Source organism: Oncorhynchus nerka, linkage group LG18, assembly GCF_034236695.1.
Source record: "Oncorhynchus nerka isolate Pitt River linkage group LG18, Oner_Uvic_2.0, whole genome shotgun sequence".
In the NCBI taxonomy this organism is placed as follows: Eukaryota; Metazoa; Chordata; class Actinopteri; order Salmoniformes; family Salmonidae; genus Oncorhynchus; species Oncorhynchus nerka.
In genome coordinates, this window is record NC_088413.1 from 25,631,112 (window position 1) to 25,648,714 (window position 17,603).

The 17,603-nt window shown below is 47.1% G+C and overlaps 2 protein-coding genes across 7 annotated transcripts in view; one reads left to right on the forward strand and one right to left on the reverse strand.

Moving 5' to 3' along the window:
* The window catches only part of LOC115145578 (type II inositol 3,4-bisphosphate 4-phosphatase-like), a 406,180-nt gene that overhangs the window by 272,427 nt on the left and 116,150 nt on the right, over window positions 1-17,603 (reverse strand). For all 6 annotated transcript variants that reach the window (XM_065003896.1, XM_065003895.1, XM_065003893.1 and 3 more), the window contains one exon: window positions 7,664-7,734. The gene's annotated coding sequence lies outside the window, so the exon portion shown is untranslated. The remainder of the gene's footprint in view (window positions 1-7,663; window positions 7,735-17,603) is intronic.
* On the forward strand, window positions 15,279-16,142 carry LOC135561609 (galaxin-like). Its single transcript, XM_065003323.1, has one exon. It carries the CDS (start codon window positions 15,279-15,281, stop codon window positions 16,140-16,142), a length of 864 nt encoding a protein of 287 aa, XP_064859395.1.

Genomic DNA, 17,603 nt, shown 5'->3' on the forward strand with positions numbered 1-17,603 from the left:
GCTATATACAGGGAGTACCAGTACCAGATCACTGTGGAGCTATATACAGGGAGTACCAGTACCAGATCACTGTGGAGCTATATACAGGGAGTACCAGTACCAGATCAATGTGGAGCTATATACAGGGAGTACCAGTACCAGATCACTGTGGAGCTATATACAGGGAGTACCAGTACCAGATCAATGTGGAGCTATATACAGGGAGTACCAGTACCAGATCACTGTGGAGCTAGATACAGGGAGTACCAGTACCAGATCAATGTGGAGCTAGATACAGGGAGTACCAGTACCAGATCAATGTGGAGCTAGATACAGGGAGTACCAGTACCAGATCAATGTGGAGCTATATACAGGGAGTACCAGTACCAGATCAATGTGGAGCTATATCCAGGGAGTACCAGTACCAGATCACTGTGGAGCTATATACAGGGAGAACCAGTACCAGATAAATGTGGAGCTATATACAGGGAGTACCAGTACCAGATCAATGTGGAGCTAGATACAGGGATTACCAGTACCAGATCAATGTGGAGCTATATACAGGGAGTACCAGATCACTGTGGAGCTATATACAGGGAGTACCAGTACCAGATCAATGTGGAGCTATATACAGGGAGTACCAGTACCAGATCACTGTGGAGCTATATACAGGGAGTACCAGTACCAGATCAATGTGGAGCAAGATACAGGGAGTACCAGATCACTGTGGAGCTTGATACAGGGAGTACCAGTACCAGATCACTGTGGAGCTATATACAGGGAGTACCAGTACCAGATCACTGTGGAGCTAAATACAGGGAGTACCAGTACCAGATCACTGTGGAGCTTGATACAGGGAGTACCAGTACCAGATCACTGTGGAGCTATATACAGGGAGTACCAGTACCAGATCAATGTGGAGCTATATCCAGGGAGTACCAGTACCAGATCACTGTGGAGCTATATACAGGGAGAACCAGTACCAGATAAATGTGGAGCTATATACAGGGAGTACCAGTACCAGATAAATGTGGAGCTAGATACAGGGAGTACCAGTACCAGATCAATGTGGAGCTATATACAGGGAGTACCAGTACCAGATTACTGTGGAGCTAAATACAGGGAGTACCAGTACCAGATCACTGTGGAGCTTGATACAGGGAGTACCAGTACCAGATCACTATGGAGCTATATACAGGGAGTACCAGTACCAGATCAATGTGGAGCTATATCCAGGGAGTACCAGTACCAGATCAATGTGGAGCTATATCCAGGGAGTACCAGTACCAGATCACTGTGGAGCTATATACAGGGAGAACCAGTACCAGATAAATGTGGAGCTATATACAGGGAGTACCAGTACCAGATCAATGTGGAGCTAGATACAGGGAGTACCAGTACCAGATCAATGTGGAGCTATATACAGGGAGTACCAGTACCAGATCACTGTGGAGCTATATACAGGGAGTACCAGTACCAGATCACTGTGGAGCTATATACAGGGAGTACCAGTACCAGATCAATGTGGAGCTATATACAGGGAGTACCAGTACCAGATCACTGTGGAGCTATATACAGGGAGTACCAGTACCAGATCAATGTGGAGCTATATACAGGGAGTACCAGTACCAGATCACTGTGGAGCTAGATACAGGGAGTACCAGTACCAGATCAATGTGGAGCTAGATACAGGGAGTACCAGTACCAGATCAATGTGGAGCTAGATACAGGAGTACCAGTACCAGATCAATGTGGAGCTATATACAGGGAGTACCAGTACCAGATCAATGTGGAGCTATATCCAGGGAGTACCAGTACCAGATCACTGTGGAGCTATATACAGGAGAACCAGTACCAGATAAACGTGGAGCTATATACAGGGAGTACCAGTACCAGATCAATGTGGAGCTAGATACAGGGAGTACCAGTACCAGATCAATGTGGAGCTATATACAGGGAGTACCAGATCACTGTGGAGCTATATACAGGGAGTACCAGTACCAGATCAATGTGGACCTATATACAGGGAGTACCAGTACCAGATCACTGTGGAGCTATATACAGGGAGTACCAGTACCAGATCAATGTGGAGCTATATACAGGGAGTACCAGTACCAGATCACTGTGGAGCTAGATACAGGGAGTACCAGTACCAGATCAATGTGGAGCTAGATACAGGGAGTACCAGTACCAGATCAATGTGGAGCTAGATACAGGGAGTACCAGTACCAGATCAATGTGGAGCTATATACAGGGAGTACCAGTACCAGATCACTGTGGAGCTAGATACAGGGAGTACCAGTACCAGATCACTGTGGAGCTAGATACAGGGAGTACCAGTACCAGATCACTGTGGAGCTAGATACAGGGAGTACCAGTACCAGATCACTGTGGAGCTATATACCGGGAGTACCAGTACCAGATCACTGTGGAGCTATATACAGGGAGTACCAGATCACTGTGGAGCTATATACAGGGAGTACCAGATCACTGTGGAGCTATATACCGGGAGTACCAGTACCAGATCACTGTGGAGCTATATACCGGGAGTACCAGTACCAGATCACTGTGGAGCTATATACAGGGAGTACCAGATCACTGTGGAGCTATATACCGGGAGTACCAGTACCAGATCACTGTGGAGCTAGATACATGGTACTCCCAGACCAGTACCAGATCAATTTGCAGAGGTACCAGGTACTTGAGGTAGATATGTATATGAAGGCAGGATAAAGTGACTAGGCATCAGGATATATAATAATAAGAGTAAAATAAAGAACAGTAGCAGAGTAGCAGCAGCTAACGATGAGTGTAAAAGTGTGTGTGTGTGTGTGTGTGTGTGTGTGTGTGTGTGTGTGTGTGTGAAGGGGGTGATGATGAAGGGGGTGATGATGAAGGGAGGGGGATGATGAAGGGAGGGGGTGATGATGAAGGGAGGGGGGGGTGATGAAGGGGTATAAAAACAAACAACTCTCTCTCTCAATTCAATTACATTTCAATTCAATTTAAGGGCTATATTGGCATGGGAAACATGTGTTTACATTGCCAAAGCAAGTGAAGTAGATAATAAACAAAAGTGAAATAAACAATAAAAATGAACAGTAAACATTATACTCACAGAGGTTACAAAAGAATTAAGACATTTCAGATGTCATATTATGTTTATATACCGTGTTGTAATGATGAGCAATTAGGTAGTCTCTCTCTCTCTCTCTCTCTCCTTCCTTCCTTTCTCAATTTCCTTCCATTCACCCTCTTTCTCTCCTATCTCTTTCTCTTTTACCCCCCCCCACTCTCTCCATCCTCCATCTTCTCTAGACTGTGAAGGTTAGATCTAGTTATTTGGTCACCAAGGTCTTGGCAATATCTAAAATCAATGTTCATTCATATGATCGGGGAGAAGGCCTATGGGAAATTCCACGATAACAGAATCACTCAAGAGTTCTAAGTTTCTAAGTTTAACAAGCAATACAACTCTGCACAAGGACTAAGTTGAATAATTTACACAGACATTTTCACAAGAACACATTCACTGGAAGAACTGTGCAGATGCAATGTTTGGTAACAGAATGACGGTCAAATCTCACTCAGTTTAAATATGTTACCAAACTATCTGTCCTTGTGCATAGAATTGTATGGTGGGTGAAACATTGAAATCAATGGGGGGGTTTTGTATACATTTTAAAGTGAAAAATCGAACTCTCCGTGTAATTCCGTAACCATGGAAATTCCCCTGTACATGAGGAAGGAATGTTCTGATCCAAAGCACAGTAAAGGTGCAGCCTTGGCCTGCCACATAGTATACAGTCAATATAAATGCAGGCAACACCACCCACATACAATAATGTACAATGTACTTTTTTCCTCTAATTGGTCTTTTGACCAATCACATCAGATCTTTTCACATCAGATCTTTTTCAGAGTGGATCTGATTGGTCAAAAGACCAATAAGTGAATTGGACTGTGTGAATAATAAGTGAATGCAGCCAATGTGATTGAAGTCTTAAGACACATGTCGATATAAGGTTAAATCATGCGGCGAAATAAAGAAAAGAAACGCAATAAAAGCATTGTCGAGTGACTCATTCCAACCAACATCTACGTTGTATCGCAGGAAGGTAGGTAGCTTAATCATTGCTAGAGAAAGACAGTAGGGAAGGTGAGATTTCACAAAGCCTAGTTGTGGCGCTCTGTCTAGCTGGTGTTGGGGTGGCAGAGAGGGGGAAATGAAGATGAATTGGCCATAGCTCTAAAGAGGAGAGGAGGAGGAGAGGAGGAGAGGAGGAGAGGAGGAGGAGAGGAGGAGAGGAGGAGAGGAGGAGAGGAGCAACAGGACAGATGAATCCACTCTGCACCAGCTGGCATCCTCTCCTCTGTTGTATTCCATCCTCCTCTTCTTTCCTCTCTCTTTCACCTTCCGCTCTTCTTAAACCTCACCTGAGATGAATGTTCTCTTTTTTCTGGATGAATGAGTTGTGGGTGTGGTTATTGTGGCAGACGTACCACAAACAAATAAACCCCCCCCCCCCCCCCAACGCACATACAACCACGTCCGTAGAAGTAGAACAGACGTTGGGCCGCTGGTGTTGATACATTAACATTCTACAACGTTTCTTTTAAGGCGACATCGGTTGTCTTATTAGAGGTGGCTGGGAAAAATCAATAGGAAGCAAGGGATGGAGAGAGCGAGCCTCACACAAAAGAGAGGAGAAAGGAGGAGAGGGAAAAGAGAGAGGGAGGATAAACATGCCCTTTTTAGCTATTCGGGCCCCAAAGGCAGGCGAGTGGATCTCCACATTTACCCATTCCGATAGTATAGCACTCGGGGGCCGTTAGAATCCCTAATGCACTCGTTCACATTATTAACAGAGAGAGGCGAGGAAGGAGCCGATAGCCTGATTCACACTGGAATCTCTCAGAGACTATGGCTGGAACGTTCGACGGCTCAGCCAGGGATACAATGCAATGGATTAGAATGAACGGCTGCAGTAAGACTAGAGCTGAGCCTTGGCCAGGGAAATTAAAAACTCAATTAAAAAGAAGCCTTTTGCGCTTTAGTGGAAAATATACATTCTTCAAATGTTATTTGTCGTCTGTCCCTTTCCCATCTTAAAAAAAATATGCGTCATTACTGTTTTCTGAAAGGGTTCCATTTGAATTTAAGGTTGTGCAAACGTTGTTGCATACACATAATTTCATTCCCCCTACAGGGACATTAAGATCAGTGTATATTGAATTCTTAAAAGATCAGAAATGTTGGTGCTTTTCTCTCAATAACAGCAATGTATTTATGTTTGAACAGAACACTTGAGCTAGTCAAACTATTCATACTACATGTTAATAGAATCTCCCTCCATTTCCAAACTCTGTGTTGGTAATGTTTCATGTTCCTGACAGATCAAGTAAAGCATGATAGTTATATTAAAGTTGATTTTGAAAGATGACTGCTTTTGTATTGCAAATGAACTAGATCTTGAGAGGATATAAGCTGGGATGGGTGCTATTTTATTTGTAATGTGGCCTGCATCAATTTTAATGAGGCAATGTGTCTGTAAATGTTCCATCTAAAACATACTGTTAGAATAGGTCAAAGTCATTTCAAACATACCACCCCCATCATTCAAAAAGGCACTTCAATAAATCCCATGATGACCTATTTGAGATGTATTCATAACACTACAGTATGTAAGGCTTGAGTGCCATTAAGGAATGATTAGTAATGACATGTTATTTCAGGACAGATTTTGAAGGGGTCTCGAGTGGCGCAGCGATCTAAGACACTGCATTTCAGTGCTAGAGGTGTCACTACAGACCCTGTTTCAATTCCAGGCTGTATCACAGCCGGCCGTGATTAGGAATCATGTAGCGCGGCGCACAATTGGCCCAGCGTTGTACGGGCTAGGGTTTGGCTGGGATAGGCCGTCATTGTAAATAAGAATTTGTTCTTAACTAGCTTGCCTAGTTAAAAAAAGTTCAAATTAAAAAATAGTCTACCCTATTTGGTGACAAAATATTTTTGTTAATTCGTTTACTCTTTTGTTTGAACATTTCTTCATTCAATAATCTACTAATTCAGATGACTAGTATATACTTCTGCCCAGAGTACATATAGAATTACTCCCCTATATATGCTTGTGTCCAGGTCTAGGGGGACCTACAGTCAATACCTTTGAAGACCCCCTGGTATCTCGGCTTCACACATGACAGGGGTTCAATCCCTCAATCCCTTCCCTTTCACTCCTTCTTTTCTCTCCATTTTCTCCCCGTCTTTTAACTCTCTCTTTTCAGAGGACATAGAGAGGGAGACTATTGATTTCTCATCATGAGTTGCCATGTCAGAGCACATTCTCTTTCAGTTCCCTGCTATTGACAACCTGGTCTGTTGGCTTTTCCCTGGCTCTGGCTGGCTCGAGAAAGAAGCCTGTAGAGTTTGTGCTTCGAAAGTGGACTTTTTTCATAATTTTTTTAAACTCAGGATTTTTGGGGGTGGTGGAGACAGATATGATGGCTTTGAAATCCTTCAAGCCTTCCCACACACACACCTATCTTGGATGTTGCCAGTTGAAGAGAAAAAAAAAAAATAAATGCCGATTGATGTCGTTGGGGCTGAAGAATCCTCAAAAAAAATTGGTCTGAAAAATGCTACAGAAGTCTCAGACTTCATGGACAGACATGCAGTGGATAGAGTCCTCTGAGTTCAAACGCAATATCTTTGAAGTAAAACTTGCTTCAAAGCCATGTCACTTGTTAAGGCAAGAGCATTCCTGGCAACATGTGAGGAAATGCCTCTTGACAACATAATAGTAACATAATTACATAATAGTAATGTGATATCAATTGCCTTGCCTCTGATTATTATTAGCTCAATTCTAATTTTGCATTTTTATTTTATTTATTTTATTTATCCGTTATTTTAGCTGGTAAGTTGACTGAGAACATGTTCTCATTTACAGCAAAGACCTGGGAAATAGTTACAGGGGAGAGGAGGGGGATGAATGAGCCAATTGTAAACTGGGGATTATTAGGTGACTGATGGTTTGAGGGACACCAGGGTTAACACTTCTATTCTTACGATAGGTGCCATGGGATCTTTAATGACCTCAGAGAGTCAGGACACCCGTTTAACGTCCCATCCGAAAGACGGCACCCGTACACAGGGCAATGTCCCCAATCACTGCCCTGGGGCATTGGGATATGTTTTTAGACCAGAGGAAAGAGTGCCTATTACTGGCCCTACAACACCACTTCCAGCAGCATCTGTTCTCCCATCCAGGGACTGACCAGGACCAACCCTGCTTAGCTTCAGAAGCAAGCCAGCAGTGGTATGCAGGGTGGTATCATGATGATGTGGCTGATTACACTTTGCTTCTTGAAAGTCCAATATCTTAAACTTGATTGCTGACATGCAAAACATTTTGGGACTGTATGAACAGTGGACTAATGAGAAAAAAAATTGCCACATTTTTTCAGTCTTGTCAATTTGTTACTTTCAAGCCAACTTGCCTGACAAGCTAACAAATGGGATCCTATACTATTCTGTTGAGTTACTTCAAAATCACATTTGAATTTATTACTTCTAGGTTTTGAATACATCCAACCAATCACAGCCTCAGCATCCCTGTTACCCACAAGACACCATAAAGTGAGAACACATTAATCATCTCCAATAACTTTCTGTACTTACCACGTCTCTCTGCAAAGCCGAGCCGTCGTTACTGGTCCTTCAGTTCCTCCACCTCTGACATGTTCAGTTTCCTGATGAAAACACATCAAGACAGAAAGCAGTGAGTGGGGGCCATCCCTCTGGTGCACTCTGCGCTGCACTAGCTGGTAGCGTGGGAGGAGGCTAATTGCTAATTGGCTCTGGTAGATGGAGGTTGAAGATACTGCACCACTGAATTAACCTCTAGCGCCAACTAGCTACGGCCTAGGTGTAGGATAGGGTAGGGTGGAGTGGAGTGATAGTCGTGACGAAGGCTACAGGCTAAACTGTTTGGTCTCTCTGGTGGCTAATGTTTGGAATAAGAATAATCAAAGCATGTACACACTTTCTGTGTTTTCTTTCCCCTTGTTAAGGTTTAGCCTCTTCGAGAGCAATAGTCTTCCTCATATTCAGAAAATAAACGGTCTCTCCATGTTCTCTGCAGATACCTGAGAGGTCTACAAGAGGAGGCCTGGCTAGCTACGTCACAGCCAGAAACAAAATGGCTGTCGACGGTCAATCTCCCAAAGAGACAACGGTAACATTAAAAGCCCAGGGCAGGAATTTGAACACAAAATGAATGTGTTAAAAACAAAGGGGTTAAATATGGGTGATATATCTCTGACACTTCATAACATACTTCCATTAGATGTATTTTTGACCATCTGTTTTGCCATTTATGAACGTATCATTCAAAAGGTTTCTATGGGCTAATAGCAGTAAGGCCAAATTCAATGTTTCATCAAATAATACTTTAAAAAACGATACCTACAGGGGTCTACAGGGGTCTACAGGGGCCTACAGGGGTCTACAGGGGTCTACAGGGGCCTACAGGGGTCTACAGGGGTCTACAGGGGCCTACAGGGGTCTACAGGGGCCTACAGGGGTCTACAGGGGTCTACAGGGGTCTACAGGGGGGGCCTACAGGGGTCTAGGGGCCACAGGGGTCTACAGGGGTCTACAGGGGTCTACAGGGGCCTACAGGGGTCTACAGGGGTCTACAGGGGCCTACAGGGGTCTACAGGGGTCTACAGGGGCTACAGGGGTCTACAGGGGTCTACAGGGGTCTACAGGGGTCCAGGGGCCTACAGGGGTCTACAGGTCAGGGGCCTACAGGGGTCTACAGGGGTCTACAGGGGCCTACAGGGGTCTACAGGGGGGGTCCTACAGGGGTCTACAGGGGTCTACAGGGGTCTACAGGGGTCTACAGGGGCCTACAGGGGTCTACAGGGGCCTACAGGGGTCTACAGGGGTCTACAGGGGCCTACAGGGGTCTACAGGGGCCTACAGGGGTCTACAGGGGCCTACAGGGGTCTAGGGGTCTACAGGGGTCTACAGGGGTCTACAGGGGCCTACAGGGGGGGCCTACAGGGGTCTACAGGGGTCTACAGGGGCCTACAGGGGTCTACAGGGGTCTACAGGGGTCTACAGGGGTCTACAGGGGCCTACAGGGGTCTACAGGGGTCTACAGGGGCCTACAGGGGTCTACAGGGGGGGCCTACAGGGGTCTACAGGGGTCTACAGGGGCCTACAGGGGTCTACAGGGGTCTACAGGGGGGGTCCTACAGGGGTCTACAGGGGTCTACAGGGGCCTACAGGGGTCTACAGGGGTCTACAGGGGTCTACAGGGGCCTACAGGGGTCTACAGGGGTCTACAGGGGCCTACAGGGGCCTACAGGGGTCTACAGGGGTCTACAGGGGGTCTACAGGGGTCTACAGGGGTCTACAGGGGTCTACAGGGGCCTACAGGGGTCTACAGGGGCCTACAGGGGCCTACAGGGGTCTACAGGGGCCTACAGGGGTCTACAGGGGTCTACAGGGGTCTACAGGGGTCTACAGGGGTCTACAGGGGCCTACAGGGGTCTACAGGGGTCTACAGGGGCCTACAGGGGTCTACAGGGGTCTACAGGGGTCTACAGGGGCCTACAGGGGTCTACAGGGGTCTACAGGGGTCTACAGGGGCCTACAGGGGTCTACAGGGGTCTACAGGGGTCTACAGGGGCCTACAGGGGTCCTACAGGGGTCTACAGGGGTCTACAGGGTCTACAGGGGCCTACAGGGGTCTACAGGGGTCTACAGGGGTCTACAGGGGCCTACAGGGGTCTACAGGGGTCTACAGGGGTCTACAGGGGTCTACAGGGGCCTACAGGGGTCTACAGGGGCCTACAGGGGTCTACAGGGGTCTACAGGGGTCTACAGGGGTCTACAGGGGTCTTAATAAGAATCCCAATCAAATAGATGAAATATCCATGGTATGAAAATCTTAAAACCATTCCATATGTTAGCTTAGTAGAACGCCACCCACCCACACAAACTCTTGTTATCCTTAAATCGCTATCTGAAGGACTGGGCAAGAGAACACCAATGATGTACACTACAACAGCAGAAATCTCCAGTATTGATACCCCCCCCCCCCCCACCCCCCCACTGCACCCTACCCACAGCCCCCTCCTAAAGAAGTAAGTAGGGTTTAAAGCATCCTTGTGGGAAAATTGCATTTGTTCTCTTTCCTTGTTTGTCTTTTCTTGTTCTTTGCTGTGGAAGCAAATAATCAAAGAAGACTGAAAACTAATTGTGAGGGCTTGGGCGTACTTTTGCTGTTGAAAGCATTAAAAGTCTACCCAGAACTCCCCTCTTCTCCCCTCTGGCCCTCTGTCCAAGCCCCTTTGACTTAGTGGTACGCTCTTTGCCTGAAACTTGGCTGAGATGAGCTAGCATAATGGAAAAAGTTCAGCTTAAACTGCACTCCCTGAGTGTACATATGTAGAAATGACCTCAACTAGCCTGTACCCCTGCACACTGACTGGGTACTGGTGCCCCCTGTATATAGCCTCATTATTCTTATTGTGTTAGTCTACTTGGTAAATATTTTCTTCTTCTTGAACTGCACCGTTGGCTAAGGGTAAGTCAGCATTTCACGGTAACGTCTACACTTGTTGTATTCGGCGCATGTGACAAACAACGTTTGATTTGATCTGATCAATTGGGAAAAAAACGAACAAAATAAAAGTGTACTCTTCTATCTCATAATGAAATCAAATAAACTTCCCGCAAGCAAATAGTTTACCTCACCCTTGGCCGGGTACTTTAATGAAAGGGATGTATTTGAAGCACAGGCTTACTGCCTGACAGTGTTCATTGGGTTGTTATTCAGTGGGGGGTCATGAAATGTCTACATTACAGTCGTGTAAAGTCAAATATTTGGCTTTTGTGGACTAGACGGACAGATGGGCGGGCGGAGAGACAGACTTCTCTGCTCTGTTAATATTGCGGTGAAATTAGTTAATAGGCTTTATCTGCAGACACACAAGGTACACCCACATTACTCACCATAACCTACTCTGTCACCTGGCCATGTACAGTTTGCTCATTCAGCCTCAAAATAACTAATCTCACACCTGATACTGCAGCCCACAGCACTAGACCTTGTTCCAGTCCACTGTCTCGTGTTAGCCTGGCTGTGACTCTGTACATGAGACAAACCACTCCAAGGAGCCAGGTGGAAACTGTAACACCTCCCGACAGGCCTCCACCATTCACAGCCCCTTGTTTTACAGAAACTGTCCCCTATCCCAGTGGTTCCCACACTGGTGTGCCTTGAGGTAATGTTCCTATTCTTTATTACATTTTACACTCACACTTTATCACACTTTACACTCACTTCTAAACACGGCCTGTGGATGTAATGCACATGGCATTTTGACTTAGGAGCACTAGTGGCGGTCAGATAAAACATTAAATGATTACATCTGTGTCATTGTTTCAAGTCTGGTGTGCTCAGGCTGGTATTACATTTGTATCGTTTGAGGGGCGGCGCATTTGGGGCGGCAAGTAATTTGTATCATTTTAATTTGTCTGTGAAAACCATTAGCAAAGTCTTCTTAGGCTTAGCCAGAGTCATTTATTTCATAAAGTATGGCTCTGGTCTTAACCATACCACAGCCTCTGGCACAGTATGGCTCTGGGCTTAACTATACCACAGCCTCTGGCACAGTATGGCTCTGGGCTTATCTATACCACAGCCTCTGGTACAGTATGGCTCTGGGCTTAACTATACCACAGCCTCTGGTACAGTATGGCTCTGGGCTTAACTATACCACAGCCTCTGGTACAGTATGGCTCTGGTCTTAACTATACCACAGCCTCTGGCACAGTATGGCTCTGGGCTTAACTATACCACAGCCTCTGGTACAGTATGGCTCTGGGCTTAACTATACCACAGCCTCTGGCACAGTATGGCTCTTGGCTTAGCTATACCAGAGCCTCTGGTACAGTATGGCTCTTGGCTTAGCTATACCACAGCCTCTGGCACAGTATGGCTCTGGGCTTATCTATACCACAGCCTCTGGTACAGTATGGCTCTTGGCTTAGCTATACCAGAGCCTCTGGCACAGTATGGCTCTTGGCTTAGCTATACCAGAGCCTCTGGTACAGTATGGCTCTTGGCTTAGCTATACCAGAGCCTCTGGTACAGTATGGCTCTTGGCTTAGCTATACCACAGCCTCTGGCACAGTATGGCTCTGGGCTTATCTATACCACAGCCTCTGGCACTGTATGGCTCTGGGCTTAACTATACCACAGCCTCTGGCACAGTATGACTCTGGGCTTAACTATACCACAGCCTCTGGTACAGTATGGCTCTGGGCTTATCTATACCACAGCCTCTGGTACAGTATGGCTCTGGGCTTAACTATACCACAGCCTCTGGTACAGTATGGCTCTGGGCTTATCTATACCACAGCCTCTGGTACAGTATGGCTCCGGGCTTATCTATACCACAGCCTCTGGTACAGTATGGCTCTGGGCTTATCTATACCACAGCCTCTGGTACAGTATGGCTCTGGGCTTATCTATACCACAGCCTCTCGTATAGTATGTCTCTGGCTCTGGGCTTAACTATACCACAGCCTCTGGTATAGTACGGCTCTTGGCTTTGCTATACCACAGCCTCTGGTATAGTACGGCTCTTGGCTTTGCTATACCACAGCCTCTGGTATAGTACGGCTCTTGGCTTTGCTATACCACAGCCTCTGGTACAGTATGGCTCTTGGGCTTAACTATACCACAGCCTCTGGTATAGTATGGCTCTGGGCTTAACTATACCACAGCCTCTGGTATAGTACGGCTCTTGGCTTTGCTATACCACAGCCTCTGGTACAGTATGGCTCTGGGCTTAACTATACCACAGCCTCTGGTACAGTATGGCTCTGGGCTTAACTATACCACAGCCTCTGGTACAGTATGGCTCTGGGCTTAACTATACCACAGCCTCTGCCATAGAAACAAACAGAGCATTGTGTCCGTGGTTACACCTTTACAATGCAGAAGACCTCTCGTCTGTAGCCCAAACTATTCAAAACTAAAGACCTATTTTACCGGAGCTAGCCACATTTTCTTCTTTCTTGTGCAGAGTCGCAGGATTTAATATATATTTAAAAAATTCACAGGAAATAGATGGTTTGCAGAATTGATCAGATGAGATGGAGGTCGTAACCAGTAAGTGTACATCCCATCAAGGTGTGCCACGTTTCAAAAAGGTTGGGGATAACTGCCATATCCACTCCTCAGTAACAGTAGTTAGAGTGAGAGGAGTGACATCTCAAACAGGAAGGAAGGTAGGGGGTTTTGTATTGATATCCTAGGAACACACATACAAAGCCCTGTAAGGAGAGGGAGTGTGCAGCGTTGCTGTAAGGGATTAGGGAGGGGAGGAAGCGTGAAGTGTTGCTGTAAGGGCTTTATGAAAGGGAGCGTGAAGTGTTGCTGTAAGGGCTTTATGAAAGGGAGCGTGAAGTGTTGCTGTAAGGGCTTTATGAAAGGGAGCGTGAAGTGTTGCTGTAAGGGCTTTATGAAAGGGAGCGTGAAGTGTTGCTGTAAGGGCTTTATGAAAGGGAGCGTGAAGTGTTGCTGTAAGGGCTTTGTGAGGGGAGGGAGCGTGAAGTGTTGCTGTATGAAAGGAGCGTGAAGTGTTGCTGTAAGGGCTTTATGAAAGGGAGTGAAGTGTTGCTGTAAGGGCTTTATGAAAGGGAGCGTGAAGTGTTGCTGTAAGGGCTTTGTGAGGGAGGGAGCGTGAAGTGTTGCTTTATGAAAGGGAGTGTGAAGCATTGCTGTAAGGGATTTGTGAGGGGAGGGAGCGTGAAGTGTTGCTGTAAGGGCTTTGTGAGGGGAGGAAGTGTGAAGTGTTGCTGTAAGGGCTTTATGAAAGGGAGTGTGAAGCATTGCTGTAAGGGATTTGTGAGGGGAGGGAGCGTGAAGTGTTGCTGTAAGGGCTTTGTGAGGGGAGGAAGTGTGAAGTGTTGCTGTAAGGGCTTTATGAAAGGGAGCGTGAAGTGTTGCTGTAAGGGCTTTATGAAAGGGAGTGTGAAGCATTGTTGTAAGGGATTTGTGAGGGGAGGGAGCGTGAAGTGTTGCTGTAAGGGCTTTGTGAGGGGAGGAAGTCTGAAGTGTTGCTGTAAGGGCTTTGTGAGGGGAGGGAGTGTGAAGTGTTGCTGTAAGGGCTTTGTGAGGGGAGGGAGCATGAAGTGTTGCTGTAAGGGCTTTGTGAGGGGAGGGAGCGTGAAGTGTTGCTGTAAGGGCTTTGTGAGTTGAGGGAGCATGAAGTGTTGCTGTAAGGACTTTGTGAGGTGAGGGAGCATGAAGTGTTGCTGTAAGGGCTTTGTGAGGGGAGGGAGCATGAAGTGTTGCTGTAAGGGATTTGTGAGGGGAGGGAGGGTGAAGTGTTGCTGTAAGGGATTTGTGAGGGGAGGGAGCGTGAAGTGTTGATGTAAGGGCTTTATGAAAGGGAGCATGAAGTGTTGCTGTAAGAGCTTTGTGAAGGGAGGGAGCATGAAGTGTTGCTGTAAGGGATTTATGAAAGGGAGCGTGCAGTGTTGCTGTAAGGGATTTGTGAGGGGAGGGAGCGTGAAGTGTTGCTGTAAGGGATTTCTGAAAGGGAGTGTGAAGCGTTGCTGTAAGGGCTTTGTGAGGGGAGGAGTGTGAAGTGTTGCTGTAAGGGCTTTATGAAAGGGAGCGTGAAGTGTTGCTGTAAGGGCTTTATGAAAGGGGTGAGTGTTGCTGTAAGGGCTTTATGAAAGGGAAAGTGTTGCTGTAAGGGCTTTGTGAGGGGAGGGAGCGTGAAGTGTTGCTGTAAGGGCTTTATGAAAGGGAGTGTGAAGCATTGCTGTAAGGGATTTGTGAGGGGGGAGCGTGAAGTGTTGCTGTAAGGGCTTTGTGAGGGGAAGTGTGAAGTGTTGCTGTAAGGGCTTTATGAAAGGGAGTGTGAAGCATTGCTGTAAGGGATTTGTGAGGGGAGGGAGCGTGAAGTGTTGCTGTAAGGGCTTTGTGAGGGGAGGAAGTGTGAAGTGTTGCTGTAAGGGCTTTATGAAAGGGAGCGTGAAGTGTTGCTGTAAGGGCTTTATGAAAGGGAGTGTGAAGCATTGTTGTAAGGGATTTGTGAGGGGAGGGAGCGTGAAGTGTTGCTGAAGGGCTTTGTGAGGGAGGGAGCATGAAGTGTTGCTGTAAGGGATTTGTGAGGGGAGGGAGGGTGAAGTGTTGCTGTAAGGATTTGTGAGGGGAGGGAGCGTGAAGTGTTGATGTAAGGGCTTTATGAAAGGGAGCATGAAGTGTTGCTGTAAGAGCTTTGTGAAGGGAGGGAGCATGAAGTGTTGCTGTAAGGGATTTATGAAAGGGAGCGTGCAGTGTTGCTGTAAGGGATTTGTGAGGGGAGGGAGCGTGAAGTGTTGCTGTAAGGGATTTCTGAAAGGGAGTGTGAAGCGTTGCTGTAAGGGCTTTGTGAGGGGAGGAAGTGTGAAGTGTTGCTGTAAGGGCTTTATGAAAGGGAGCGTGAAGTGTTGCTGTAAGGGCTTTATGAAAGGGAGCGTGAAGTGTTGCTGTAAGGGCTTTATGAAAGGGAGCGTGAAGTGTTGCTGTAAGGGCTTTGTGAGGGGAGGGAGCGTGAAGTGTTGCTGTAAGGGCTTTATGAAAGGGAGTGTGAAGCATTGCTGTAAGGGATTTGTGAGGGGAGGGAGCGTGAAGTGTTGCTGTAAGGGCTTTGTGAGGGGAGGAAGTGTGAAGTGTTGCTGTAAGGGCTTTATGAAAGGGAGTGTGAAGCATTGCTGTAAGGGATTTGTGAGGGGAGGGAGCGTGAAGTGTTGCTGTAAGGGCTTTGTGAGGGGAGGAAGTGTGAAGTGTTGCTGTAAGGGCTTTATGAAAGGGAGCGTGAAGTGTTGCTGTAAGGGCTTTATGAAAGGGAGTGTGAAGCATTGTTGTAAGGGATTTGTGAGGGGAGGGAGCGTGAAGTGTTGCTGTAAGGGCTTTGTGAGGGGAGGAAGTCTGAAGTGTTGCTGTAAGGGCTTTGTGAGGGGAGGGAGTGTGAAGTGTTGCTGTAAGGGCTTTGTGAGGGGAGGGAGCATGAAGTGTTGCTGTAAGGGCTTTGTGAGGGGAGGGAGCGTGAAGTGTTGCTGTAAGGGCTTTGTGAGTTGAGGGAGCATGAAGTGTTGCTGTAAGGACTTTGTGAGGTGAGGGAGCATGAAGTGTTGCTGTAAGGGCTTTGTGAGGGGAGGGAGCATGTGTTGCTGTAAGGGATTTGTGAGGGGAGGGAGGGTGAAGTGTTGCTTGGGATTTGTGAGGAGGGCGTGAAGTTTGATGTAAGGGCTTTATGAAAGGGAGCATGAAGTGTTGCTGTAAGAGCTTTGTGAAGGAGGGAGCATGAAGTGTTGCTGTAAGGGATTTATGAAAGGGAGCGTGCAGTGTTGCTGTAAGGGATTTGTGAGGGGAGGGAGCGTGAAGTGTTGCTGTAAGGGATTTCTGAAAGGGAGTGTGAAGCGTTGCTGTAAGGGCTTTGTGAGGGGAGGAAGTGTGAAGTGTTGGATTTGGGAGCGTGAAGTGTTGCTGTAAGGGCTTTGTGAGGGGAGGGAGCGTGAAGTGTTGCTGTAAGGGCTTTATGAAAGGGAGTGTGAAGGGCTTTGTGAGGGAGGGGAGGAAGTGTGAAGTGTTGCTGTAAGGGCTTTATGAAAGGGAGTGTGAAGCATTGCTGTAAGGGATTTGTGAGGGAGGGAGCGTGAAGTGTTGCTGTAAGGGCTTTGTGAGGGGAGGAAGTGTGAAGTGTTGCTGTAGGGCTTTATGAAAGGGAGCGTGAAGTGTTGCTGTAAGGGCTTTATGAAAGGGAGTGTGAAGCATTGCTGTAAGGGATTTGTGAGGGGAGGGAGCGTGAGGGAAGTGTTGCTGTAAGGGCTGTGAGGGGAGGAGTCTGAAGTGTTGCTGTAAGGGCTTTGTGAGGAGGGAGTTTTGTGAGGGGAGGAGCATGAAGTGCTGTAAGGGCTTTGTGAGGGAGGGAGCGTTTTGCTGAAAGGGTGAGTTGAGGGAGCATGAAGTGTTGCTGTAAGGTGAGGGAGCATGTGTTGCTGTAAGGGCTTTGTGAGGGAGGGAGCATGAAAGGGAGGGAGGGTGAAGTGTTGCTGGGGATTTGAAGGGAGCGTGTTGCTGTAAGGGCTTTGTGAGGGGAAGGAAAGGGAGTGTGAAGCGTGAAGTGTTGCTGTAAGGGCTTTGTGAGGGGAGGGAGGGCTTGAAGTGTTGCTGTAAGGGAGGGAGGGAGCGTGAAGTGTTGCTGTAAGGGATTTGTGAGGGGAGGGAGCATGAAGTGTTGCTGTAGTGAGGAGGGAGCATGAAGTGTGTAAGGGAGGGAGCATGAAGTGTTGCTGTAAGGGATTTGTGAGGGGAGGGAGCATGAAGTGTTGCTGTAAGGGATTTGTGAGGGGAGGGAGCATGAAGTGTTTCTGTAAGGGATTTGTGAGGGGAGGGAGCATGAAGTGTTGCTGTAAGGGATTTGTAGGCAAGGAATCAACAAGGGAGATGAGTTTTATTTGGAAAGGTCTGGCTTCCTGCGAGAGATGGAGAGAGTGAAGGAGGGATGGAGGGAAGGAAGGAGAGAAATAATCTGATTCA

Bases quoted from the DNA above. Each gene is read 5' to 3' on its own strand.
- LOC135561609 (XM_065003323.1), top strand. From the start codon at position 15,279: ATGAAGTGTTGCTGTAAGAGCTTTGTGAAGGGAGGGAGCATGAAGTGT.